The 27,616-nt window shown below is 40.3% G+C and overlaps 1 protein-coding gene across 1 annotated transcript; it reads left to right on the top strand.

Moving 5' to 3' along the window:
- tsc1b (TSC complex subunit 1b) lies at positions 1–27,336 on the top strand. Its single transcript, XM_047161846.2, has 22 exons — positions 1–80; positions 4,501–4,720; positions 5,150–5,253; positions 6,506–6,658; positions 6,827–6,971; positions 8,055–8,209; positions 8,400–8,473; positions 8,880–9,058; positions 9,195–9,313; positions 10,666–10,831; positions 14,621–14,739; positions 15,178–15,274; positions 15,465–15,560; positions 15,704–16,262; positions 17,452–17,495; positions 18,895–19,061; positions 19,964–20,146; positions 20,340–20,450; positions 21,439–21,561; positions 21,815–22,002; positions 22,975–23,148; positions 23,429–27,336. The coding sequence occupies exons 2-22, from the start codon at positions 4,612–4,614 to the stop codon at positions 23,949–23,951; spliced, it is 3,588 nt and encodes a 1,195-aa protein (XP_047017802.1). The 5' UTR covers positions 1–80; positions 4,501–4,611; the 3' UTR covers positions 23,952–27,336.
- Positions 27,337–27,616: the final 280 nt, after the last annotated feature.

Here is a 27,616-nt window from a genome sequence, read left to right as displayed (position 1 = left end):
GGCGCGGAAGGGCGTTGCAGTGGGAGGGGTGTGAGGCGGCTAAGATGGCGGCGCCCTGTTGAGTGCAGTTGCTTTAACGGGTAAACAGGCTTTATTTATTGTTGTATTGGGGTTTTGTTGTGTTAAGTAGCATGTTATGAGGTAATATAAATATTCTATTTGTGTCGCAACGTTTGTTTTATTTGCAGTGTGCATTTAGCTGGCGTTTAATTATCTCAAAACCAGTCAATAATACTGCTGCTGCTGCTGCTGCTTGCTTGCTTGCTTGCTTGGGACTGAGGCTGAATCTCAAACGACTCATTCTTAGTTGGGTAGTCCACTAGTTCGAGTAGAGAAGACGTTATGTTATACGTTATGTAGTGCACATGTATAGGGAATAGCGAGTAATTTGGTATCAGACAGGGAGAAATAACAGCTAGCTAGTGGATCTCATTGATTTTATATATCTGGCTGGTTAGTCGAATAAGAGAAAAATGGCACATGCCAATGCGAGTGGTTAAAACAAATTATCTGTGTGGGTTTATTTGAAATGATTTGCAATCGTTTATTTTTCATTTAGTTAATGTCTCTAAACTGGGTATTGTTCTCGTGGGTTGTTTACGCCCCGTTGGTGCTAGCTGCTACAGTCAGCAAGCTTTGGCTAGCAAAAAACATGACATTTCTTTTCATCTAAATGCTTTTCAGTAAACTACAAATGCAAAGACTTTATAAATAACGAGAATTAATGTTGCCCTCTTAACAGGATGCTTTATTTGCAGCCTAAAATGTGCATCATGCAAAACAACTGTAATGGCTTTTAAGGAGTGACTCTGAGCAGAATTGCAGTTTTGGACTATCAGCAATTTAACTGGATCTCTGAGATGGAGTCGTTTTCTCCACTTGACTGTACGATCATATCAGCTGTTTTGAATGAAACTTGCATTTGAGCTTAAAGGAAAAGTCCATGCTTGGATGGCTTTCATAACTACTTTTAATAACGAACACAGGATGTTTACATTTATGGCATTTGGCAGATGCCTGTATCCAGTTTTATATAACTGAGCAGTTGATGGTTAAGGGCCCAACAATGGTGGCTTGGTGGTGCTGGGGTTAGAACTCAAAACCTTCCTATCAGTAGCCCAACTTCTTAACCACTGAGCTTTCCTGCATTACCTGCAATGCTGTTGGACTCTCTGTTAATAGATTCATCTCTACCTGAAGAGTGATGCAGCAGTGCTTTAGTGTGTCCAGCTCTGTCACATGCTCATTCTGAAGCACATACTTTCATGCTAACACTATCAACACCACGTGCTCGTCATCTCCTCTCATGGTCACCTTGGTGATCTAGCTGAGCTGAATCTCTGCCATAAGTCAAAGCAAAATTGTGTCGTATAGCCGGGTTGCATTTTGTAACCCGGAGTCTCATGTTTGGATCGAGCTGTTGCTGGAAACCGGTGAGTGAAGTTGTCATTGGAGGTAACCGTGAAACATGACCTTTTATATTATACCTCATATTCAATATCGCTGAATTTTGTTCTCCTGTTAAACGCTATCATAACTGTGCCCGGCGGTGTCCCTTTGTGACGTCAGAGTGTCAGAAACCTGATAACTTCTCACAGGAATAATGAGTGCGGCACCGACCGGCACATTAGCATCAGAATCACTAATCATTTGATTTATTTCTTCATAAACATATTTGATGTGTTTCGAAGTGGAGTTTTCCTTTAATTTCCACTCGGGGCTCTCCGGACTCTCGCTTGCTGGAAACCGTAATGCAATTTTTTTATTGCGTCTGATGCACAGTTCGGTTCATTGGGGATTACACTGTGATCATCCAGGTCTGTCTGGTGCTATAACATCTTGGCATCTTAAGCCTCCTGAATGGAAACTGAGACTCTCTAAAATGTGCATCTGCAAATGGTGTTAAATGACTGAATAGCTCAAATAGGTGAATTTTGGATATTCATGCTGAATGCATGTAAGGGTTTGGAGCAGTATAACAGAATGTCCTTATCTTTAGGTGAACTTTAATATAAGGAAGTCTGTACTGATGTAGTTAACCTATTTGGTGTCATGGCTGGGTGATATTTTGTTGAATTTGCTGTATATGAGTGCATGTCGTTTTATTTTTACTCTCTGAAACGGGCAGTGGATCAGTGTTAAAATCTGTTTTTTGTACTAATTTGACTTGTAAATACTGTATAAAACAGATCTCTGAGTTTGGTTTATCATAATATGGCTCCACTATTTTGTTGGTGCTTTGTTTTCTCAGCAAAACTAAATATTGTGCATGGTCAGAATGGCTTCAGTCCTTGATGTTTGAGAATTTTTCCTAGATGTACGCTACTGGTCAAAAGTTTAGACACTCGACTGAAATGTTTCTCGTGATCTTAAACCTTTTGACCTGAAGGTGTATGATTTGAATGTTTGAAATCGGTGTCGTAGACAGAAATATCATTGTGCCTAAATGTTCATTTCTTTCATTAGAAAACTAACATCTTATTTACAAAAATATTGATTTTATTTATTTTTAAAGCGAAATATTCAGGAAAAAGTAGTCAATAAGTATCCAGTGCAGGTTTGAACTTAATACTGTTTAAAAGGCGTCTCAGGGGGATTCCTCAAGAAATCGGGTGAGAAAATACCAAGAATACATTTCTGGAAATTCTCTGCAAAAAGGATGTCTACTCTGAAGATGCTTTTTAAAAAAAAAAACAAAAACCTTTTTTAAAATTTTTTTTATTATATTTATATTTTATTTTTCAATTTATCACAGCATAATTCCTATAGTTCCAGTTGTTATTCCAGAGTTTTGATGACTTTATTCTAAAAGAGCGTGTGTGTTTTTAAACTTTTGACCAGTAGTGTTGATACCGGACACAATTTCCGATTCACTTTCTAGCAGTACACTGGCAGACATTTTCAATCAGTATAAACAAATGAATTTTCTTTGTCTTTTATATTTTATTTTATTGCTGCAAATCTGTTATAAGATTAGTCAGGACACTGTTGGGTTTCTGTTTGTAGAGTATTGTGACTAATTGCTGGAGAGCAGGGAAATGGGAGAGGTGTGAACCACCTGCTAGGCGAACAGTTCACCCCTCTCCACAATGACATCGGCACAGAGATAATACAGACAGCACAAGGGTACGTTTACACGAAGAACATGTACTAAAAACAGAAAAGGGTTTTTCTTTTGCGTTTTTCAAAAGTTTTGCGTACAGATGACAATGTTGTCAAAACGATCCCCGTTCACACTGATCCGTGAAAACGACTAAAAACGCCATGTTATGCAGGCTTTTGATGTGCGGAAGTTTTCTTTCTGTTAATGCTCATCAGTGCTTTGATAATTTTCCCACCAGCTGCTTGTCCTCCCAGGTCTTACCCAAATGCACCTTTTGTATACCCTTTGTCGGTGTACATGTGGGTTAATAATTTGCTGTATGGAGCAAGTGGATACAAGTTGTGTCCTGTGTTCAGAGGGTGTGATGCAGTCTGACGTAAAGTTGTTACTGTTACCTCCTGAAGATGATTTTATTTTCCAATAATCGCACGTCCTGAAGCGTTTGACTCCTCTCTTGCTACAACAAGCAATTCGGCAACTTTTTAAAAATGTATTACTTACGAATGACGCACCATATTTTATCTGCTCATAGTTACATTTAATGTTGTGGAACGTCCACAAGACTAGTCACCAGTCACCTTTTTTCATTTTTTTTTTTTTTTTTTTTTTCTTATTATTTTTTAAAAAATTTTTTAAGTAAAAAAAAAAAGCTGTTTGTTTCATTACTAAACAACAAAGTGCAAACTCCTCTGTCCTGAGGACTTTACAATGGTGGAAAACATTTACCTCTGCCTCACACTGGAGACTCCTTCTATAAATGTAATTTGTCACTATAGATGCAATAATGTATTAGAATGAGCACATGTTAAAATAAACCTGTGATTTGAAGTACAGTCTGTGCTGATGTTATAGAAAAAAATCAACACCTTCAACAGCAGTGTACTATAATGTGATAAATTATGCCATGATATGCTTTTTAAAAAAAAAAATTTTTATTTTTAAGATATCACTGGTAGCTGATTGGCCATTTATTGCTTAATGGCTGTTTCATTTCTACCCATATTGCATGTAATAAGCTGTTTTATTTATTTAGATGTTAAACTGTAACATTATTAAAACTAGCTTTTCAAGTTTTTTTTTTTTTGTTGGTTTTTTTATTTATTTATTTATTTAAAGTTTAGTTTTAGTATTCGCCTCTATTTTTAGTGGGGGGGGGGTTAATGTCGAGCGTCTATTTGACTCTGTTTATGATAAGAATCAACAGGTGACAATATTTGCATTTTCAGTATCTCATTTCAGTAATCTTGGAACCAACTACAACCCATTGTGGGGTGTTTTTTTTTTTTTGTGTACACCAGTGGTGTTGGTACACAGAAATACTCATTGACTAGCTGGACTTCAAATATCTAGTGGTGTTTGGGAATTAAAAAAGCCAGTAAAGGTGCCTGTGTGTGCAGTGGTGCCTGGAGACGCGTCGGTGGGCGGCCCAGGAACCCTGACTGCAGGCAGAGAGTGACATCTGAAAGCCCCTCCCCTCCACCTTGGCCACGCTCTACACCACCACCACCATGGCCAGGGAACAGCTCAACGTAGCTGACCTGCTCCACCTCCTGGAGACCTCTGATCTCCGACAGCTTGAGGAAATCAAGGGTCTCATCAACGAACACCTCACTACAGGTACTGCACCAGGGTAGAGCCCACTTGAGGCTGCTTGTTTTCATGGACTCTTGTACAACTGCACCGATTTTGCACATTTCAGTTTCAATATGAAGGATCAGATTTTTGATAATGTGGTTTCATGTATTATGTCTGCCTTGGTTGGCGCAATAAGCGGGTTTCAAATGTGTAACAGGAAATTGTTGTACATGCAGAGCTTTTTTGACTTGTTAGAGTTCTCCTCATTAGAAACGTACTATCTAATGTTTTTGTACATTAATGCTAGTTCATATCATCTTATTTTAAACCTCTGATGCTTCAATTCATGGAACAGAAACATGGAACGTGTGTGTGTGTGTGTGTGTGTGTGTGTGTGTGTGGTTTTTTTTTGTGTGCATTTTGACTGCATCCATGGTTCTTAGGGATTAACATTTGTAGTGTCTTCTGCAGAGCGAGGGTCGGTGCTCCTGAATGGCTTGGTGGATTATTTCCTGGAGACCAACTCAAGTCCAGCACTGCACATACTGTGTTCAGTGAGGGAGCCACATGACAAGGTGAATCCCTCATCTCGCATGAAAACATGGTTTTTAGAGGAAGTGTCCACTTGCATATTTTATTGCTGCGTGCTGGCGCTTGGCCACTCTGCTCACAACTGGTTTACGTTTCTGTGACTTGTGGAGGATTTTGTTATAGTAGATTAAATGCCTGCTTTCACCCGATTGGCTGAGTGCAATGTGCTGGGGACAATACTTTACATTCCCTCATTTAGAAGCTGGAGATTTGCTGAGTGGGGGGAAAATATAGGATTTTCACAGAAATTGCAAGTGGACCCTGAGAGTCAGAATGCTTGGGGATGTGTTTTTGCCTGGTCACATGACCAGATCTGAAAACTCTCATTGATGCTAAGCTCAAACAGGAAATGAGACACTTTGTAAGTCAGAATGTCACATACTACCTGTCAAAAGCTTAGACACAATCATAGCATACTTATTTTTTTTTTTTCCCATCACATTTTAGAATAAGTCATCAAAACTCTGGGGTAACACACATGGACCTATGGGAATTACTTTGTGATTAAAAAAAAAAAAAAACACACAAAAAAAACCCCCCCAAAATAATTTCATTTTTTAGCATCTTCAAAGTAGACATGCTTTTTGCCTAGAATTTCCAGTAATGTATTTGTGGCATTTTCTCACCAATTTCTTGAGGAATCCCCCTGAGATGGTTTATAAACGGTATTAAAGGTGGTCACATCTATGCTGGACACTTATCGGCTGCTTTTTGGAATATTTCGCTCAAGGTCATTCTCATGTATAAGTGTTGTGTATATAAAATGTTATTAATTTTTCATTAGAAAACTGTTTGCAAGATTTTGTCTACAACACCGATTTCAAACGTTTAATCATACACTTTCATATCAAAAGGTTTAGGATCATGAGAAACATTTCAGTTGAGTGTCCACAACTTTTGGTCGTGTACATAAGGCTGGTTCTCAAAGATATCACTGTCCAGACTGTAACCATGCTGTATTTCTTTGTTTCATCTCACACACGGTCCTTGTTCACGTTCATCACTTGATCACGAGATGCACAAACGCGTCCCTGTTTCACCCTTGATTTAAGGCCATAAATACAGCTATTTTTCAGCCAGCATGTATTCATCAGTCAGTCCTTGAGTACCTCCATGTATTTTGTTGTTTTCCCTCCTAATACCAGTTAACATTCCTTTCATGAGCCATTGTGATTGTGTAAGGGCAGGAAATCCTTAAAATGACTGTTTCTCTCTCTCTCCCCGACTCTTCCGCAGCACCTTTTTGATAAGATGAACGAGTGCATGGCTAAGGCAGCATGTCGTCTGCCTACCCTCAACCTCCTGGGCCACGTGGTGCGCAAACAGCCGTCCTGGATTCACAAGATCGCCCGCAACCCTCTGCTACTCTCGCTGCTCAAGTGTCTCAAGGTGTGTGTGTGTGTGTGTGTGTGGGGGGGGGGGGGGGTTGTTATTATTATTTTTATATATATATATATATATAATATATTTCATAAAATTCTCAATTTATGCGGATACACATTATACATCTGCTGAATGTTGTTTTAATGGCTTATTGTTGCTTCCTCTTGGCACCAGGTGGACACTGATGTTGTGGTTCTCATAACTGGAGTGTTGGTGCTTGTCACCCTTTTACCCATGATCCCTCAGGCAGGGAAACAACATCTGTATGAGTTTTTTGATGTTTTTGGACGCCTGGCTGCCTGGAACCTAAGGAACCCAGGTGAGAGATGCCTCGCCCCCCCCCAATCTTTGCATCACGGAGAGTAAGGTAAAGAGAAATATAAAAAGACCTAGAATGACAAACACACCGATGCAGAAAGACAGGCAGAGAAATCAAGACTTGAAGATGTAGAGAGAGACAGAGATACAGTGTGTGTGTGAGAGAGAGAGAGAGAGAGAGAGAGAAAGGGTGACAGACACAAGGAAAAAGAGAGACAAGAAGACCAAGATAAGAGATGGACACAGAGTGAGAGAGACTGAAACACAGATGCAGAGAGGGAGCGAGAGACAGATGCAGAAAGATGGATGGCGAGAGAGACTGACAGAAAGAGGGAGACAAGGAGTCAGAGAGAGAGAGAGAGAGAGAGAGAGAGAGAGATATATAAAAAGACAAAGACGGAGAGGGACAGATATGCACAGATACAGAAAGACCGAGAAAGGCATAGAGAGTGCCAGAGCTGCAGAAAGATCTACAGAGGGAGAAAGAGCTGGATACATGGAGAGACACAGAAGCACAGGCCAATGCAGAGATACAGACAGAAATGGGGACAGACTGACAAGGAGACAGAGCAAGTGAGGGACAGAGACGCAGAGACAAATGGAGAGAGACTGACCGAGAATGGGAGAAAGACCAATAAAGAACTAAGAGCTGGTGACGGAGACCAGTGGCTACAGAGGTGGACACAGAGCGACAGATTGACCAAGAGAAATTTGGAATTTTTGCAGGGTCTTTGGTTTAGATTCACAACAGCTTAAATACCCAGTCATGTGACACTGCAGTGCTATGAAATGGTAGAAATCAATCATTTCTGAAAAAATGATGTACTGTTATAACTGAAATGATGGTAGCGTGTGCAAATGGAAATGGTAAATGCTAGGATTTCGTTTCGGTGAAAATGCATTGTGCAACTCTGCAGACTGAGCAGAGTTTTTCACTCCTTTTTTATTTATTTTTTTTATTTTTTTATAAAACAGAAGTAAGTCTAGAAACTGAAATGTGTTGAACTCGTACCACAGAATTAAAAAAAAGGTTACAAATGTACAGCACCATGAACTCCCGTCTCATCTTTGCTGGGTTGAACAGGCCACATTTCAGAGGTGTTCCTGATCCACTTGCATGCCAGCGTCTACTCACTCTTCCACCGGCTGTACGGCATGTACCCCTGCAACTTCATCTCCTACCTGCGCTCTCATTACAGCATGAAGGAGCACATGGACACGTTCGAGGAGGTGGTTAAGGTACGAGATTAAATCAAAGCATGCAGGGATTCGGCCCAAACGGAATATTCTAGTGACTAGTAGAGTTACACCTTGATCGCTTCAGTCATCACTTCTGCTTGAAAGTGTTGTAACGGTCATGGGCTGCAGTGTGACTTTTTTCTTTTTTTCCTTTTTTTTTTTTTTTAATCGTATTAAATGCTTTCCCTAGCCAATGATGGAACATGTCCGCATACACCCTGAATTAGTGACTGGAACGAAGGACCATGAGCTGGACCCTACCAGGTGAGCATCTGCCTTTTATTTTAATTATGCAATAAAAATGCAAATTCATTCTTTCCTTGTTTATTTTCTTTCTCTTACTTAATTCATTCCTTTGTCTTTCCCTACCGGCATATCCTTCCTTTTGTTCACTTCCTTGCTTCCCTTCATTTGTCATTTCAGTGCCTCCCTTCCTTTTTGTCATTTGCTTACTTCACTTGATTTCTGGCATTTTCTTACTGGCATTTCCTTACTTGGTTTCCTTTCTGGTATTTCCTTACCTTCCTTCTTTACTTTAATGGTCTTACTTTACTTCACTTCCTTACTTCACTTCCTGCCATTTCCTTACTCCTTCCTTTCTGTCCTTTCTGTTTTCTTACTTCACTACCACTCTTTCATACTTTTTGTTTTGTTTTTTTTGTACCTACAGATGGAAGAGGTTTGAGATCCATGACATTGTGATTGAATGTGCCAAAGTGTCTCTGGACCCTCGGGAGGCGTCCTGTGAAGAGGGCTATGCTACCCTGCCTGAGCACTTCTGTGCCAATCTGCACATGCGTGCCCCTGATTGCACTGCCAGTCCCTACACTGACCTGCACAACAGCTACGGTACACTCATTCGCGTCTTTTCTTTTTCACTGCTTTGACTTTGAATTGTTAGGCTGTGTTTCATGTTTGCATTGAGGTCGAATAATTTTGTTAAATAAAGAAGACTTGTGGTGTTTTTATTCATCTGTCCCTGTAGGAAGTTCATCCTCCAATCATTTTTCCACACCACGGCAGTCTGCCCTTCCTCCTCTTCCCCTGCCCTCTCTCTCAGGGACACAGTTGGCTCATCGCAGTCCTCCCAGCACCGACCAGCCGGTATGAATTTTTCTTTAAATAAAGCCCGTCTGGCAGGCTATGCTGGGTTTTACAGTTCCATCCCTCTGTAAGATACACTGTTCTTGCAGATGCTCTGTGAACTAGCTCTGTGCATCTCACTGGTTAGTGGGGATAATCAGCTTGTTTGTGTCTCCCACCTCCTTGTTTTAATTTGGGTGACTTGGCTTTGTCAGTCTGATTGTAAATCACCTCAAGCTCACCAAGTCTCCGCAGAGGAACCTGAATCGTCTCGTTGTTTTCCAGCAGTCAGGCTGAGGCAGGAGGTTAAAGGGGGCTGGGGGGGGGCTAATAGAGAGAAGAGGTGTCGAGTCATTTGGGGTTGGCGTGTTGTGCTTTAAGAGCGGAAACACTGCAAGTTGACGCAGGAACTGTTGCTTTGGCAACACTGCTGAAGCTGGCACCAGTTTCCTTGCTCTCGTTGCCGGGATTTTATACTGCTTAACCCCTCACCCACTCTACCCAGAGGAGAAAACAGACCAGCAGGGTTCAGATATGATCAGATCAATGTGATGATACACTGACAAATCTGCAAGCTGTTGTTTCTGTGTGTAATTTTCAAAATCTGGCAGATTGCATTTTTTATCACAGATGCAGGAAAAACCGGATCCCTTTGTTGGCTACAAGTTAAATCGAATGCTTAAAATGTCAACAGCCATGCCTCCTTCACTGGGACTGACGGGCACAGAGGTCACGCCTCCTTCAGGGACAAAGGCCACACCTCCTCCTGAACATGCAGGCCATGCCTCCTTCGCTGGGTCTGAAGGATATGGATAACTTGTGTTGAAGCTCAAATTTGAATCAAAGTACCAATGAATGGAGACAGTACCTTGTCCTGATTGGTCGGATGTTGCTTGGATTTTTATTTATTTATTTATTTATTTATTTATTTATTTACCCCTCTCATTTACAGAGCCTGGGGAGCTAGTATTTTAGTGACAGCTGGAGGAATGTGAGAATAATTTTAACTGATATTAAAACTGTGCAGAGAGCTTCACGTGCCTTCAGTTTAATACGGACGAACATTTGCCAAGATCACTGACTGCACCTTTAATCTGTTCATCAGTTTTACTCTGAAGAGAGATGATTATGTAAACTGAGAGAAAATCTGGTCAGACTAAATCTAGACTAAGCACCTACGGTTAGCGGTCCTTATAAGCAAGGGATATTTTGTGCTCATAGCTTACTTTTGTTTCGTCTTTTACGCAAACTATAAAAGGTTGACTAATGTTTTGATTTAATGTTTACAGTTTTGGTTGTGCCTTTGCTTTGGATGTGGGTTTTTTAAAATTTAATTTATTTATCTTTTTTTGTGTGTGTGAATTTATTTTCAGAGCTCTACATGTGAATTTAACTTCATCTATGGTGTTAAAGACACTCTCTGGAGCCCCTCTGCCCTCTGTGGGATGGCCACCCCGCCTTCCTCAAGAGGAATGTCACCGAACCCTGAGCTATCCCAGAGTGCCTTTCACTTATCTGGTCGCTTTTACAGCACACCAGGTAGGTTGAATTTCACAACTCTTAACTGAATGCAGTATACTAAATAAAGGAACTAGCTAGACTGTTCTGCACTTTAGAATGCAGAGTGCATAGTTAATTTCAGGGCTGCAAAAATAGAAACAGAAGCCTGAAAGAGAATCAAAAACATTAGTGGGTGAAACATTAGTGTTGCACAGCAATATGGGGAATCTCAGGGCTTTTTAATTATATATCTATACTTAAAAATTACAAACTGTACCTTTTTTTAAGTTCTGGGTTGTAGAGCATTAGCTTGCAAAAAAGGATCGAAGTTTTACAAACATGTACGTAAAGTTTTTCATCGCTGTCATTGTACTGATTTGTACTTTTTGATAAAGGTTGTTTCCTGCTGCCTGATTTTGCTATTATAAAATGAAAATAAATGGCAGGAGTGCAGTGCATCCAGAAAGTATTCACAGCGCTTCACTTTTCCCACATTTTATGTTACAGCCTTATTCCAAAATGGATTAAATTCATTATTTTCCTCAATTCTACAAACAATACCCCATAATGACAACATGACAGACGTTTGTTTGAAGTCTTTGCAAATTTATTAAAAATAAAAAAACAAAAAAAAGCACTTTACATAAGTATTCACAGCCTTTGCCATGCCACTCAAAATTGAGCTCAGGTGCATCCTGTTTCCACTGGTCATCCTTCAAGTTTCTACAACTTGATTGGAATCCATCTGTGGTAAATCCAGTTGATTTGGAAAGGCACACACCTGTCTATATAAGGTCCCATGGTTAACAATGCATGTCAGAGCACAAACCAAGCCGTGAAGTCCAAGGAATTGTCTGTAGACCTCCGAGACAGGATTGTATCGAGGCACAGATCTGGGGAAGGGTACTGAAACACTTCTGCAGCATTGAAGGTCCCAATGATCACAGTGGCCTCCATCATCCGTAAATGGAAGAAGTTTGGAACCACCAGGACTCTTTCTAGAGCTGGCCGACCCGGCCAAACTGAGCGATCGGGGGAGAAGGGTCTTACTCGGGGAAGGTGATCAAAAACCCTATGGTCACTCTGACAGAGCTCCAGTGTGTCTCTGTGGAGAGAGGAGAGCCTTCCAGAAAAACAGCCATCTCTGCAGAACTCCATCAATCAGGCCTGGATGGTAGAGTGGCCAGATGGAAGCCACTCCTCAGTAAAAGGCACATGACAACTCGCCTGGAGTTTGCCAAAAGGCACCTGAAGGACTCTCAGACCAAGATGAAACAAAGATTGAACTCTTTGGCCTAAATGGAAAGCATCATGTCTGGAGGAAACCAGGCACCACTCATCACCTAGCCAATACCATCCCTACAGTGAAGCATGGTGGTGGCAGCATCATGCTTGTTGATGTTTTTCAGTGGCAGGAACTGGGACACTAGTCAGGATCGAGGAAAAGATGAATGCAGCAATGTACAGAGACATCCTTGATGAAAACCTGCTCCAGAGCGCTCTGGACCTCAGACTGGGGTGAAGGTTCATCTTCCAACAGGAGAACGACCCTAAGCACACAGCCAAGATGATAAAGGAGTGGCTACAGGACAACTCTGTGAATGTCCTTGACTGGCCCAGTCAGAGTTCAGACTTGAACCCGATTGAACATCTCTGGAGAGATCTGAAAATGGCTGTGCAACGACGCTCCCCATCCAACTTGGTGGCGCTTGAGAGGTTCTGCAAAGAAGAATGGGAGAAACTGCCCAAAAATAGGTGTGCCAAGCTTGTAGCATCATTCTCAAAGACTTGAGGCTGTAATTGGTGGCAAAGGTGCTTCAACAAAGTATTGAGCAAAGGCTGTGAATACTTATGTAAATGTGCTTTTTATTTATGTATTCATTTATTTTAATAAATTTGCAAAGATTTCAAACCAACTTATTTCATGTCATTATGGGGTATTGTTTGTAGGATTTTGAGGAAAATAATGAATTTAATCCATTTTGGAATAAGGCTGTAACATAAAATGTGGGAAAAGTCAAGTGCTGTGAATACTTTCTGGATGCACTGTATATGAACCATCTTGTTATATATTTCATGCTTACAGTACAATGGTGCTTGAATGTTTGTTCTATATTTCTGCATAAATATGACCTAAAACGTACAATTTTCACCCAAGTCCTAAAAGTAGTTGAAGAGAACCCAATTAATGAAATGAGACAAAAATATTATACTTGGCCATTTATTTATTGAGAAAAATGATCCAATATCACATATCTGTGATTGGTAAAAGTATGTGAACCTTTTATTGTCTATTTGGTGTGACCCCCTTGTGCAGCAATAACTGCAACTAAATGTTTCCTGTAACTGTTGATCAGTCCTGCACATCGGCCTGGAGGAATTTCAGCCCATTCCCTAGTACAGAGCAGCTTCAACTCTGGGATGTTGTTGGGTTTGCTCACATGAGCTGCTTGCTTAAGGTCCTTCCACAACATTTCTATTGCATTAAGGTCAGGACTTTGACTTGGCCATTCCAAAACGTTTATCTTCTATTCTGCTTTAGCCATTTTGTGTGTGCTTATGGTTGTTGTCTTGCTGCATGACCCACTTTCTCTTACCAGACAGATGTCCTGACATCTTCCTTTAGAACTTGCTGGTATAATTCAGAATTCATTGCGCCATCAACGATGGCAAGTCGTCCTAGCCCAGATGCAGCAAAACAGGCCCAAACCATGATACTACCACCTCCTTGTTTCACAGATGAGAAGGCTCTTATGCTGGAATGCAGTATTTTCCCTTCTCCAAACATAACTCTTCTCATTTAAGCCAAAAAGTTCTATTTTGCTCTCATCTATCCACAAAATATTTTTCCAATAGCCCCTTGGCTTGTCCATGTGATATTTAGCAAATAAGAGGATACTTTATTAATCCCCAGATGGAGAAATTAGGGTGTTGCATGAGCAAAACATTTTTTTTTATTTTTTTAAATGTATTTGTAAATAATATACACACACGAGCAGTATATACAACAAGCAACAATGTACAGTTCCATTATTCAAATAGCCCATGTACATATTGCACATGCAGACAGGCAGCAATGTTCTTTTTGGAGAGCAGCATCTTTCTTCTTGCAACCCTGCCATGCACACCATTTGTTGTTCAGTGTTCTCATGAACATTAACATGAGCCAATGTTGGAGAGACCTTTAGTTGCTTAGACGTTACCCTGAGTTCCTTTGTTGGCTCATGGTACAGACTATTACCCGTCTTACTCTTGGAGTGATCTTTGTTGGCCGACCACTCCCGGGGAGGGGAACATGGTCGTGAATCTCCTTTGTTTGTACAAAATCTGGCTGTCGATTGGTGGAGTCCAAACTCTTTAGAGATGGTTTTGTAACCTTTTCCAGCCTGATGAGCATCATCTTTTCTGAGGTACTCCAAAATCATCTTTGTTCGTGCCATGATCCACTTCCACAAGCATGTGTTGTGAAGATCAGACTTTGATAGATTCCTGTTATTTAAGTAAAACGGGGTGTTCACTCACACCTGATGGTCATCCCATTTGATTTGAAAACATCTGACTCTAATTTTACTTTCAAATTAACTGCTAGTCCTAGAGGTTTACTTTTACCACTCACAGATATGCTATATTGGATAGTTTTCCTCAATAAATAAATGACAGTGTAATATTTTTGTCTCATTTGTTTGTTCTCATTGTCTACTTTTAGGACGTATTGATGCAGAAATATAGAAAATTCATACGAACTTTCAAGCACCACTGTGTATTCCTATCACCTTTCTCCACATCAAACCAGCCGTAGCTGTCTGAATGGACTTCTGTGTTTTATAGGAGGTGGTAAAGGAACCCCGTGTTCCAGCACTCCAGCAACATCGTCTCCTCCTCCCAGCCTCTCGGACGAGCTACCTTCTGCCTCCTTAACCTCCAGTACACCTAGCCTGCAGTGGAAGGTAATTGGCTCTGTCCTTCATGCTTTTGTCTTCCCCCAATTTCAGTAGTTGTCCCATTTCAACTAGACAGTATGTTTAACACTCGATCACATTCTGGGGTGGTGTGTAACGAACCGATACGAAATGGTTATTACAACAGCTTTAAAGTTATATATGGAATGTCCAGTCCAAGTCCCTGTGTAAGTTGTTACTATAGAAACGTTAACCTATTAGAACGAGTTCAGTAAGAAAAACCTGGGCTACTGTCCAGGCTGTAATGTTATAGTACATTTAATAAATGACTTCTGACCAATCAGACTTGAGACCTGAACAAAATAAGTACCGTGTCAATGCACCAGTGATGTAGTACAATATTAATACAATGCACAGTGAATTAAAATATTTGAAATACTTGATATTCTGACTTTGTTCTTGGTGTCCTTATTGTTTTTGTTTCAGGATGGTAGACCTGTAGACCCCACCAAACCTCCCCTGCTGAGGCAGGAGCAAATCAGAGATCTTGAGAAATCAGGGGGTGATGTGACCAATCACAGAGGTACGAATGCAAAGAGGAGTCATGTGCATAAAATGTGGGGTTTGTTGAGAGATGGAGGTATTTGTATGTGAGACTATGTTGTTTGCACAATAGCTTTGCTGATTGAGCACACTGGGTGATTGAGATATTTGAGACGGATTAGTCAAGGGTTTAGCGTGACTTTGGCTCTTGTGTTTTCCGTCTGAATCAGATGGTGGGGCTAAGAACATGTCCATGACACTGACGGAGTTATCCGTCTACATGAATGAGCAGGAGCCACTGCGGTTGGGCAAGGAGAGGGAGGAGGGTAGGCACTGAAGTCTGTATTACTTCCTGTGTTGGCTTTTTTTTTTCCTCCCCAACCCCTGGAATTGTAGCATTTGATTTTAGAAATACCTTCCAGCTGCAAAATTGATGCAACATCCTGATTGTTAAAATGTTAACCCACAGCTGCTATCACAGAGGAGCTGATGAAGCTGACCGAGGAGAAGTGTGACACATCTGGCGCACGTGGCTCAGACTCGCCCTTCTTCCACACCACAGAGACTCTCACTGGCGCCCAAGAGAAGCCCCCACCAGCAATTATCCACCACCGTGACCCCCACCATGCTGTTTCCACGCCTGATAAGGTCGACATGCGGGCCTGGTGCAAAGGTCCAGTCAGCCGTACTGCATCCCTGGAGCAATCGTGGTCCTTCCAGCCGCTCTTCACCCCAATAGAACTACGGCACCACAGCCCCAGTGCAGAAGATGAAGCTCTGAAAAATACACCACACTCGCCCAGCCCGGGCACAGCACCCTCATCACTGCCTTACGAGGCTCTCTTTGACCTGGCACTGCCCCGCGCCACTTCCTTGTTCATGAGCCGCAGGAGCTCAGAGGCACTGGAGAGAGTTGCGATGCAAGGCATGGTGGATGAAGGTCATGGAGTAGCATCAGCATCTCCTCTAGAGGTGCTTGATCGCCTGGTGCAGCAAGGCAAAGATTCTCATGACAGGGCGCTGAAGAGGTAAGGGGAAAAACGTAATAGGACCTATTGTAAGACACGTTTTAGCAAAATATCAAAAGGTTTTTCATCTAAGGGGAATTTGATCTGGTGAGTGACCCATTACACATTAAATAGAAATATGCAGAGCGAGTGAGTCAGGAGGCGGTCAGAATATTGGCTTCAGATTGGTTTGAAGAATGGCAGAGGGGGGGGGTGCCATGTAATTGTTGATATTGTGAAGTTTTCTGTGAGGCAACGTGTATTTAACATATTTGGAAGGAGTGTCCATTGTCAGAGCTGTTCAGCTGTTAAGTTTTCCGACACAGGAAAGTTTTCTTAACTGCTGAAGGATTTGTTTTCTCTGTAACATGACCAGCTTTGTTTTCATCTTATTAACTTTAAACAAAGGATAAAGAGTCTGGTGAGGGAATGGATAGTTATAGCTGCTGTAACGCAAGTGATGACAGGAATTAACTTGTTCTGCGGACATACCGCAACATTTAAAGGGAACTAAACAGAGAGTACAGTATGCCATTTTTAAAATGGTAATTATTGGCAAATTGCTGTGATATAAAAAGAGTAGTAATAGAAGAGAACATTTTGGGATGTGCTGTTATTGGAGAATGGACGACTTGGCAAAAAGTATGCCGTGTCTGTTTTATTCTGTACATAATGTACAGTGTAGATCAGAAGTTCATGGTTTTGTCTGCTGGGACAAATTTCGGTGCACCTCCTCCTGCTTGTTTGGAATTTAAATCTACATCTGCATTGGCTTTATACAAATAATTTGAACACCCCTGGTGTGACTGGAGCTGATTGTTTACTAAAAAAGTCTGTTGTTGGCTTGTTGTGACCTGCTGGTCTCTCTTCATGCCAGAACAACTGCAGCCATTGTGCTGTTCCTCCTCCACTGCAGCCAAGTCATCGACAACATCAGTGTCAGTACACAACAAACAGAGCTTCTCACATGCACTCACATTCCCCCCCCCTACCCCACTCCCTCACACTTTTTTCCTTTACATTCTCTCACACTGCTCTGCATAGCCGAGTAATTGTTTTGGACCGGAGATGGACTCGTACAAGCCATGGTATGGCCAAGCCCAAGTCAGGAGGGTTTATGGGCTTGCGGCCAGATCCGAATGCTTGTGTGCTCAATACGCTGTCACACTGCTGACCTTACTGATCACCTCATTTATATAATCTCTTTCAGATTGCCTCTGCCAAGCAAGTCAGCTGACTGGACTCACTTTGGAGGTAAACAAAATAATGGCTGAGCACTTAGTTACCTTGTGAGGATAGCAGTCTTGTCCTTGTGTGCTTTTCACTGGGGACTGTTGTTGTATCGTCCCAGGATCTGTCTAAAATGTGGTTCTGCTTAAGGAGTGTACAATGTTATTTCATAATCCCTATCAGCAGAACTAGAAAAAGTGGAGTCAGAACTAGTCGTGAAAACGTGCACTAGACCCAAACCTGAGTCACATCACTTTTCCAAGTGTTTCAAAGCATCAGTGATTTCAGGATAATGTATTTTAACTAACACTTAACAATTATATGAGCATGATTATTTGGAAAAACGACTACAGCCTTCAAACTAAAGATCTAAGTAAAGCAGAAATTCTTAGCACTGTTGAAAAATGTTGCATAAAATCCAGTTTTAATGATTTACCATGCCATTATAGTTGCAATAGCATTGTTTGTATAAACAGATAACTTGTGTACTTCTTTTAATTTAAAAAAAAAAAAAAAAAAAGTGTTTGCACATCTCTGCTTTGGTATAAGAAGAATAGCACATTTTGGGATGTGCTCTTGTAGGAAAATAATCAATTTTGGTGTAGTAAGAATAGCTGTCTTGCTTTGGGCAACATCACAACACCTCATTGATTTTCTTACAACAGCACTCTGTTTTTATTCCTTACATCATCTTTATGCATTTCTGTAATGGGTTCAAAGTTCATTATCAAAGAAATGTTCTTCACAATGGTATTGTGTACAGCATGTCTAACGTACTACTTTCATGCCTGTATTATAGGAAAGGTACACTCCACACAATTAAATGATTTATTAAAGACCGTTAATGTTTCACAACTGTGAATAAACCTCTTCTAAATATAAATATTATCAGAAAAATGTTACAAAATGTATTTGCTTTCCCCTTACACATGAATTTCACCTAAGTGATTAAGGCCGGTGTTTTTGAATGAGACCGGGCGCTGACTCCAGGTTTAATGGCATCCAGATGATGACTCTGGTGGGGGAAAAACAGCGTAGGCTGTTCATATTGGAATTAAATAAAACCTTGCAGTCATGCAAGTTATGAGTCATGTGATTGTTCAGCAAGAAGCTGTGGTGAGCGAGTGCACTGCAGCAGCAGGCCTCAACCCTGGTTCCCACAGGGTTTATTGGGTTGTATTTATTTATGTATGTATGTATGTATGTATGTATGTATGTATGTATGTATTTATTTATTATAAATTCTCAACTTTTTTCATCTGTCAATACTACATGCACTCCACTGTCTATTCCCCTCTACTCCTTTTCCATACCCCCCCCCCCCCCCCCCCCATTCTGTTCTTTTCCTTCTGCCTACCATATTCATCCTGCCTTATGTTTGTCTGTAATTTTTCTATCCTTTCATATTTCTCTCTTTCTCTAGGCTCTGCACCTCTGGATGAACTGCAGACGCTGCGCAGTCAGCTGCTGTTGCTACATAACCAGCTGCTGTATGAGCGTTATAAGCGTGAGCAGCATGCTGTGCGAAACCGCCGCCTGCTGCGCAGAATCATCAATGCCACCGCACTGGAGGAACAGAATAACGCAATGGTAAACACCCCATACACTCATCTGTCATCTTAAGTCATTACGCTAACGGTTAACAATTTTTTTTTTTTTAAATAAAGTTCTACTGTTACATCTAGATTGTTCAATTAGTGACTGTAGCGCAGATGTTGAGATGCATCTTGGCAATCAGTACAAACGTGAAAAGGTATGGTTTAGTCGTAGCATTTATGATTTTTAACCCCTTTCTACAGCGATAGGGAGACGCCTGAAAACTACACTTAGGCCGACCTCACTAGGTGGAAAATCCAATTCACATAAAGGGAACGTAAGCAGGATGAGAAACTCATTTGTGGTTAATGGTGGTATTTTTATTTATTGGTGTATTTTTAGGGTAAATGTACCAAAGGTAAAGACCAGGTTTGTGTGTGTGTGTGTGTGTGTTACTTGTTTACTTCATTATTATGTACAATATCTGACATGGACTGGACTGCAGGTCAGATGTGCACTTTTGTAATAATTGTATAAAGCTAGCTTGTACACTTTGTGGTAAAAGTTTGGGGTCTCCTTTATAAAAGCATGTATAGACTCTAATCTTGTACAGAAGAAACACCAGTTTGCACTAGAACACTGGCATTTGTCACATGTGCATACTTAACATAATGTGTACTGATGATAAATCTTAGATTTTAAATGGCTCTGGTCATGCACAGCCACTCGCATTTATATAAACCCACTCTCCATGTATGATTAACAACTAACCTTATTTTCACACCAAGGATTGATTTGTTTGTTTATTACAAAATACAGAATGCTAACTACAATGCTGTTATAATGCGAAGTACAAAACGACTCTCAGAAAATGCTTATTATAGCAAACTTATGACCTAGAATAACAGAAGTGCATTATGAATTGATGCCACCTTGTTGTATTTTTGTGTGTATAGAAGGATCAGCTGAACCTGCACTGCGTGGATATCGCGTCTCTCCGTGAGAGCCTAAACATGGAACAGCAGCGCTACAGGCAGCTCTGGGATGAACGGGAGACTGTGGTCACGAGCCTGCACGGTCAAGTCCGCCAACTTCAGCATGATCGCGATGACTACTACACCAAATACCAGGAGTTGCAAGTTAGTATTCAGATGCACATGTATGCTTTATTTATTCTTGTCGAATTTGTATTACCCACTTGGGAGCAAACTTTCAAACTCAACTTTATGAAATCCAACGTGAAGTCCTTAATATACACTTTGATGTGTGTTGTGGTGGGGTGTTTTTTTTTTTTTTTTTTTTTTTTTTATTTTTTTTTTTTAAAAATCTCAGAGTAAGATGCAGGAGTGCAAGAAGAGGATGGGGGAAATGGAGGCTGAGCTCCAGAAGGCGAATAACAGGGTGTGTCATACGGGGCACCAGCTGAATCAGCTCACCGCCAAGGTAAAGACACTCCACACTGCAGAATTACAACTGAGGTGAGGTACAGTAACCTCTGTAGACCTACACGTTTGAGACCTAGATAGCTGGTTATCTCGTTATATTCCAAGCAACGAGAAGTAGCGATGCGTAAAGGACTGTCTTGAACAATTGGTTTCTAAAGATCAGGCCTGATAAGTAAAATTTCTTTTTTTTAAATATTGGAATTTTTGATACAAAATGCATTGCTGTTGCTGGGAAGTCAAAATAACACCAAAAAACCACATCATTACAATGGGCTTTTAACAAATGCTAACCAACCAACATTAATGAGATTAAGGGAGTTTTACAGATTGTAATTTTCTGTCACAGGAGCTCTGAGCAGTTCCAGCTGCAAGGCAAATCAGAGATTTACAATAATACACACATTCTAATAAATTTCTATAGTAACAGCTAATTCACATGGACTTGTAACTTTTATTTAAAGTGACTACTCCACATTGTTGTGGTGTAAAGTGAATAAAACACTACAGGATGCTCTGTTCTGTTATAGGAATGTAATCATGTTCTTCGCATCAGGCTTCGTCACACTGTCACTGATTTATTTTCCTGCCACTGTTTTATTCCTTTATGTAACGTCTACGAAAATGTTCACTTTGGAAATCAATGCAAGGCTTTGGGGGGGGGCACTTGCACAAGTAGTGTGTACACTGTTGGTTTGTCTAAGACCACTCCATATGGCTGAATTAGTCCTGCTGGGATTTCCATGCAAAACTACACTTGCTCTACACTGCTGTAGTAATTTATCAAGAGAACTTGTAACGGCAATGTTTGTAATCCCTATACCACTTGATTTCTTGTGTGGGGGTTTTTTTTTTTTTTTTTTTTTTTTTTTTTTTTTTTTTTTTTTTTTTTTTGTTTGTTTGTTTGTTTTTCCCTTTACTTACTGATTATGATCTCACATTCCCTTCTGCTTCTCGTTTGTTTGTTTGTGCTTGCATTTCCCGTTTAGTTGTCCACGAGCGAGAGCACACAGCAGCAGTTGAGCTTCATGAGCAGACAGTTGCTGCTGTTGGGGGAAGCCCATAAACTGTGTGTGCAAGAGCTTCAACAAGCAGGCCCAGACCTCAGCAAGGTACACAGGAGAGCCGTTTTGCCACATATAGCGCTGCTGTCGAGAAGGCAGCTTTTATTATCATCTCATCCATATACACACATTCAATGGAAGGAAAGCTCACTCTTTTGGGACCAGGTTGCAGTATAGAAGAAAATATCAGAGGCTTTGTACACAATATCACAAACACGGTGCAACATGTGACCAGACAGACAATGTACAAAAAAAGTAGCATCACCACCTAGCATTTAAATCACAATTGTATTTTGTGCAGGAGGTGCAAATGGTGCAGGTGTCCTCGCTGAAGGAGGTAGAGCGGCTGAAGCAGAATCTGCTGCTACAGTGCCAGAAGCTGGATGCGGCACAGCAGAGAGTGGCTGAGCTGGAGACGCAACTGTCCAAGAAAGAGCACCTCATCGCAGAGCAGAAGAAGTTCCTGGAGGATGTCAAGGGACAGGCTAAGTACGGATGCATGTGGGCAGAAACAACGTCCTTGTCAGTCTTGGACATTTAAAATATTCTACGTGTGTAGAAAGGATGTTCTTGTGTTGTGTAGAGTGCATTAAACACAAACATATGGAATAATGGTTTCACATATAAATAGAAAGAAACATAATGAGAGCCGGAGTTCTTGTTCAGGAGAGCTGTTTAAGGTAGCTACAGTGCCTTACATAGACCTGCACCCACCCCCCAAAGCTTTTCCATATTTTGTAAATTTAATTACTTGGGCTTATAGATCATGAATGTATATCTGCACCAAAATAGCCCACAATGAAGTGGGAGGAAAAACTATTGTAGCAAAATTGTTTACAAATGCAGAGTTGGTTAGAGAGCATTCTTAAGCAAGGTTCTATCTAAACAACTCTGGGACAGAATTCTGGGTAAAACTGTGTGATGCTCCCACCACCATGCTTCACGGTGTGGAGAGTGTATATACTATATGCCCGGACACTGCCAAGCTGCCTGATGTTAAAGCAGTAGTTAAAATTGCTTTAAAATAAAGTGTCAAATTTGCACAAATTTCCCTGTATATGCACATTTCCTTAGTTGGATGAAACCTGTTCGTTGTTCAGTGTTTGTTTCTTTAGTTTTTGTACTAGACCAATAAGGCTCATGTATACTGTAGCTTAAAATGTATAAATTTCCATTAGTACATGCATCAATCTTCACACCTTTGCAACAAATAATTCATGACGCATAATACAAAGAATTTGGCAAAAGAGCAGTTCTACACTCTACGGTATATTTACACTTTTAGGTTTGTATTTAACTTTAAAAATACAGTTCTGCTTTTCAAATATGGAAAGATTGGATGCATTTGTAAATAAATCCTAGCCAGTTTGGTCTTTTGTTGCCTTCCTTTTCTGTGGTCCTATGGGGTTTGCTCTTTGTAAATTACCTCCTAATCTTCCTCTCTCCTCTTATCTCACTCAGGGAGGAGCTAAAGGCTTCTGAAAGTAGGTACCAAGCACAGAGGCGTGTGACTCAGGCCCTGCAGATGGAGCTGTTGCAGGTCTACAGCAGGCTGGAGATGGAGGCTCCTGTTGCCACTGCTGCAGCTTCATCAGCAGCAGATGCCACAGAGCGCTGCTGTTCCACACAGACCAGGTACAGATCCAGGTTCACCTGCTTAAAATTACTGCTTCATCACAGATAATCACACATGTACATGAATTTAAGTATTGAATTCCAACAGATATCACAGAGGTCCTTTTTTGAGATGTCTATTTTTTTTTTTTTGTTTTGTTTTTTTTTTTGTTGGAAGAATAGGCCATGGAGAGAATTCAATCATTATACAGTACATATAAAATATCAACAGTAGTGACTCAACTGTGCTTGTATTATAACACCAACATGTCATCTCTGCCCTCTCGTTGGTCTCTCGCAGTGTGGTGGCATCAGATGGACCAATGAAAACAGCCTCTAAAGAGTGTGGTAAGTCATCACCGCATAGGAACGGCTTCTCATCGAGTCAAGCCAAAGCCGGCTCCACTGCCCCGATGTCTAAGTCCTTAACCGGCAGCCGAGAAACACCCCCACCCATGCTGGTGGAACCGCCCCCTGCATGCCCTGTGGTGCCCTCTAACACCCCCTCCCTCACCGTCGGCTCCTACCCCAGTGCCAAGAGCTTCCTGGGCATGCGGGCACGGGAACTCTTCCGCAACAAGAGCGAGAGTCAGTGTGATGATTACACTCCCCGCCCACAGCTCACCGGTCTATCACAAGGCCTGAAGACCGAGCTCTGTGTGGAGTCTTCAGTAAAGACTACCGTAAAGACAGGCCCTGCCTCCAGCATGGCTGCTAAAGAGCCTGATGTCTTACAGAGAGCATCAAAACGGGAAACAGGATGGCCGATACAGCAACAGCTACATATCATGGACTATAATGAAACTCATCAGGAGCACAGCTAGAGAGAGGAAAGCTAGTAGATGAAGGAAGCTGCAAACTGACATCGGATTACGCAGGACTCTTTTTTTGATTTCAGTGTTCATCCCGTTTCTTCAAGTGGACAACAGGATTTGGAACTTTAAGCTCGTGTTTCTCGTCTCCAAGCTGGATCGGGACCCGAACTCAAGTGTCTTCCTGTGTGGAGATAAAACCTGTTTTCATTTTCTCCCTCGTTTTCAGTCTTGCATCAAACGACCAGTATCATTAATGAGTGCCAGTCTGTAGTGCAGCGTCGAGTGGAGTGATTTTGGGGTTACGAGTGCCTCCACAATGGGATGGTGAGGACAACGATTGGCCTTCTTGTGTCAAGGAGGAGCAACAGTGTGTTCTTGACCCCTTAAAGAACTTGCCCAGAAACCAGCTGAAATTATGCATATCGCATGTGTGAAAGAAGGAGAGAAATACGAAGTTTTTTATTATTTTTTTTTTTTATATTACTAGAGTTTTAAAATTATTTATTTTCTTTTTTCTCTATGATGTATTAACATCCATGAAAAGTGAGAAATGAAGCCCACAAATTTTAACAAGTTAAAAGCAATGCCATTTCAGCCAAGACCGTACCCATATGTCTTAGTGTCATACAGAGCTTTTCCACAACACAGCAAGGTAAATTAACCAAGCGTCGACTTTACATTGTGAAGTATCCATGCTGAATAGTTACCCTTCTTGCCCAGATACCTTTTGTTTTGAGACCTCTGATTGGCCTGAACAGAACTGGTCACAGAATTTTCCTGATAACGTGTCTATAGTCACTTTCCAATAGCCAAATTCTCTCTTTTTTTTTTATTTATTTTTTTTATTTTTTATTTATTTATTTTTTTCATATAAACATTTTTAAAAATCAATTTAAGATCTGTTATGTCACTGTGTCTGCCCACTTCACAGGGTACAAAACAGTGTCATGCACTCCATGCACAAAAGGGAGCCATTTGAGATTTTGCCATAGAAAATGTATTACTCCTTGCAACATCTGATAACGTTTGCACACATGGGTTTTTATTATTATTATTATTATTATTATTATTATTATTATTTTTTTTTTTTATAAAAGTGATCATTTTGGCACACTTGGCTCTGTTTGGGTGGCCCATTACAATATCTTGTGCACAGTTTTGAGGGAGACGAGTGACCGTGAATGTGAAATTTTAATTTTTTTTTTTTTTTTTTATTGAACGTTACCAATCACTAATCACCCGAATCTGCAAAATATCTTGTACACTCATGGTTAATGTCATGTGAGCTAAAACCAACACCGGTATTCAGCCAGGATGTGGATAGTACTACGTTGGAATTTGGTGCTGAGACAAGCTGTTGTGTGGGAAATCTCTAATATTAACCAACCATGAAGGCATTTACATGGATCTCTTATTTTTACAACAAAAAAAAAAAAAACAGGTTTGGGAACATTATCAGGCCTTGATATGAGGTGGAAAATGAACAACTTCAGCAGTATAGGTATATTAACATTTTAATAATATGGTTTACAGTTTGGTCGGAACCTCTCTGGTTTATAATTCAGAAATCCAGGCAAACTTCTGAGCCCAGTGTATACTTTTGATATTCCTTGTTTTTGGTTAGTCTTGAATTTTATTGCTGTTTTCAGATTTAAAATGCTGGTGGCAAAAATATCATCTTGCTCACATATAGTTTAAGATGTTCTCATGATGCATGAAATTATTAAAATTATTTTATTATTAAATTATTTAGGTTTGCTTAAAAAAAAAAGTGCCAGCAAAACTAGTAGTACCAGGTTTGTTTACGCTTCAGGTTTAATTAATTTTTTTATTTTAATGAATGTCTGCAAAGATCAGTAATTCGGCAAAGAAAAGGAGATAAATTTGAACATCCAGTCAATGGAATAAAACAAACAAATCAATCACCCATAATGTACAGAAAAGTGGAATGTAATTTATCACAGTATTAATGTCAGTGTTGCCCACATCCAAACTGAAATAATCAAGTTATTTTCTTGCAACTCATCAGTTTTGCCAAAGCAAATACACTAAAACTGACGCAGGCAAATGCTGTTTCACTCAGTATACCCATTTCATATGTTTACTGTGGTTTTTTTTTTTTTTTTTTTTTTTTTTTCCTCTTTTCCCTTTGCACCACACTGGTATTTTAGTGCACTAGGAAGGTGTGTTGTGTTTGCTTTAAGGTTTCGTATTCTCTGTATTTTCAGATCGCCTTCAGATTTTATTGAAGGTGCACAAGACGTACATGAGTTTCGATTAGACATGTGCCAAGTAAGGGATAAAACACTTGGGGGTATGATAGAAAATAATGCCTATAACAGCATGTTCCCAGTTAACACTTTTTTTTTTTTTTTTTTTTTTTTCTTTCTTTCTTTTTTTTTTTTATCATTTATTTATTTATTTATTTTAATTATAAATACTACAGCAATTTGCCAACTGTTTTTCTTCATTAGTAAACACACTGTAATTTTAGTTCTAGTTAAATTTAATGTTGTGGAACGTCCACAAAAAAGTTAGTTCCTGTTCTCACCTACGTTATAGTAACTGTTGCTGGTACTGGAGGCTCCCTTTTTTTTTTATTTTTTATTTTTTTTTTTATTTTTTTTTTTATATTAAGTCAGTGTATTTAGTCTCAGATTGTGCGGAGTGTCTGTTATAAACCAGTTGGAACTACTAGAGCTGCTGTTACATAAGATTAATCAACACTTTCTGACCAATCAGATTTGAGAATTCAAGAGTGCAATTTTACAGTGATAATCATTAATTTTATCAGCCTGTATGCGATCAAGATAAAGGCCTGAGTAAGTGATGGCATTGATGTTGGTTTCAGTCTTGCCCAGAAACAATGGAACACAGGGGTATTGATATTTTAAGGTATCCATGAAAAGTGTGTTGACTTATTGGAACATGCCTACTTTCAATCTCTCTCATCCCGTATGAATGAATGGACGGTCTTTTTTTTTTTTTTTTTTTTTTTTTTTACATTTTTATTGGAAGTTTGCTAAATCAATAATGGCTACAGCAGTCACGAAGGCATGGGACAGCACATGGACGTGCTCGAACACTGGTCACCAGGTCACATCTGAAAGTGCTGGTATTTGCTGTAGTAATGACATGATGGTAGACTTTGTGTCTCTGTTTGAGCTGCAGAAATCCTGTTGTCCTCTTGACATCTGCTGTCATCCCTTCTGCCTTGCTATCTACAGCATGTACAACTTTAATGCCAACAGGAAGTGACACGGTGAAATGGACGGTACAATCAGTGAGCTGAATGGAGCAGGCCAGTTGGACCTCCTGTATTGGAAGAGGAAGTTCATAAAGCATTTGCTTATGTTGACTGTGAAGGATAAATAAAATCATGTTTTGCACTATAGCATGTGGACTTGGTTTTTGTATGTGTATTGATTGGATTTTTACAACAATATTATAGGTTGTTTTTAATACTACTTTGTTTTTTATTGTGTTTTTTTTTTTTTTTTTTTTTTTTTTCCCCCCCTCTTGCTTTTGATTTCTTTTGTTTGTCATGTGGTGTGTGTGGGTCCCCCCCCCCCATGAAGTATTTTCTGTTTTTTCTTGTCTTTCCCTTCATTCCTTCAGTTTCCACTTCCATTCCCTTCATTCCTTCAGTTTCCACTTCCATTCCCTTCATTCCT

This window comes from Ictalurus punctatus, chromosome 18 (assembly GCF_001660625.3).
Source record: "Ictalurus punctatus breed USDA103 chromosome 18, Coco_2.0, whole genome shotgun sequence".
Taxonomy (NCBI): Eukaryota; Metazoa; Chordata; class Actinopteri; order Siluriformes; family Ictaluridae; genus Ictalurus; species Ictalurus punctatus.
This window is presented reverse-complemented; position numbering and strand designations above follow the sequence as displayed.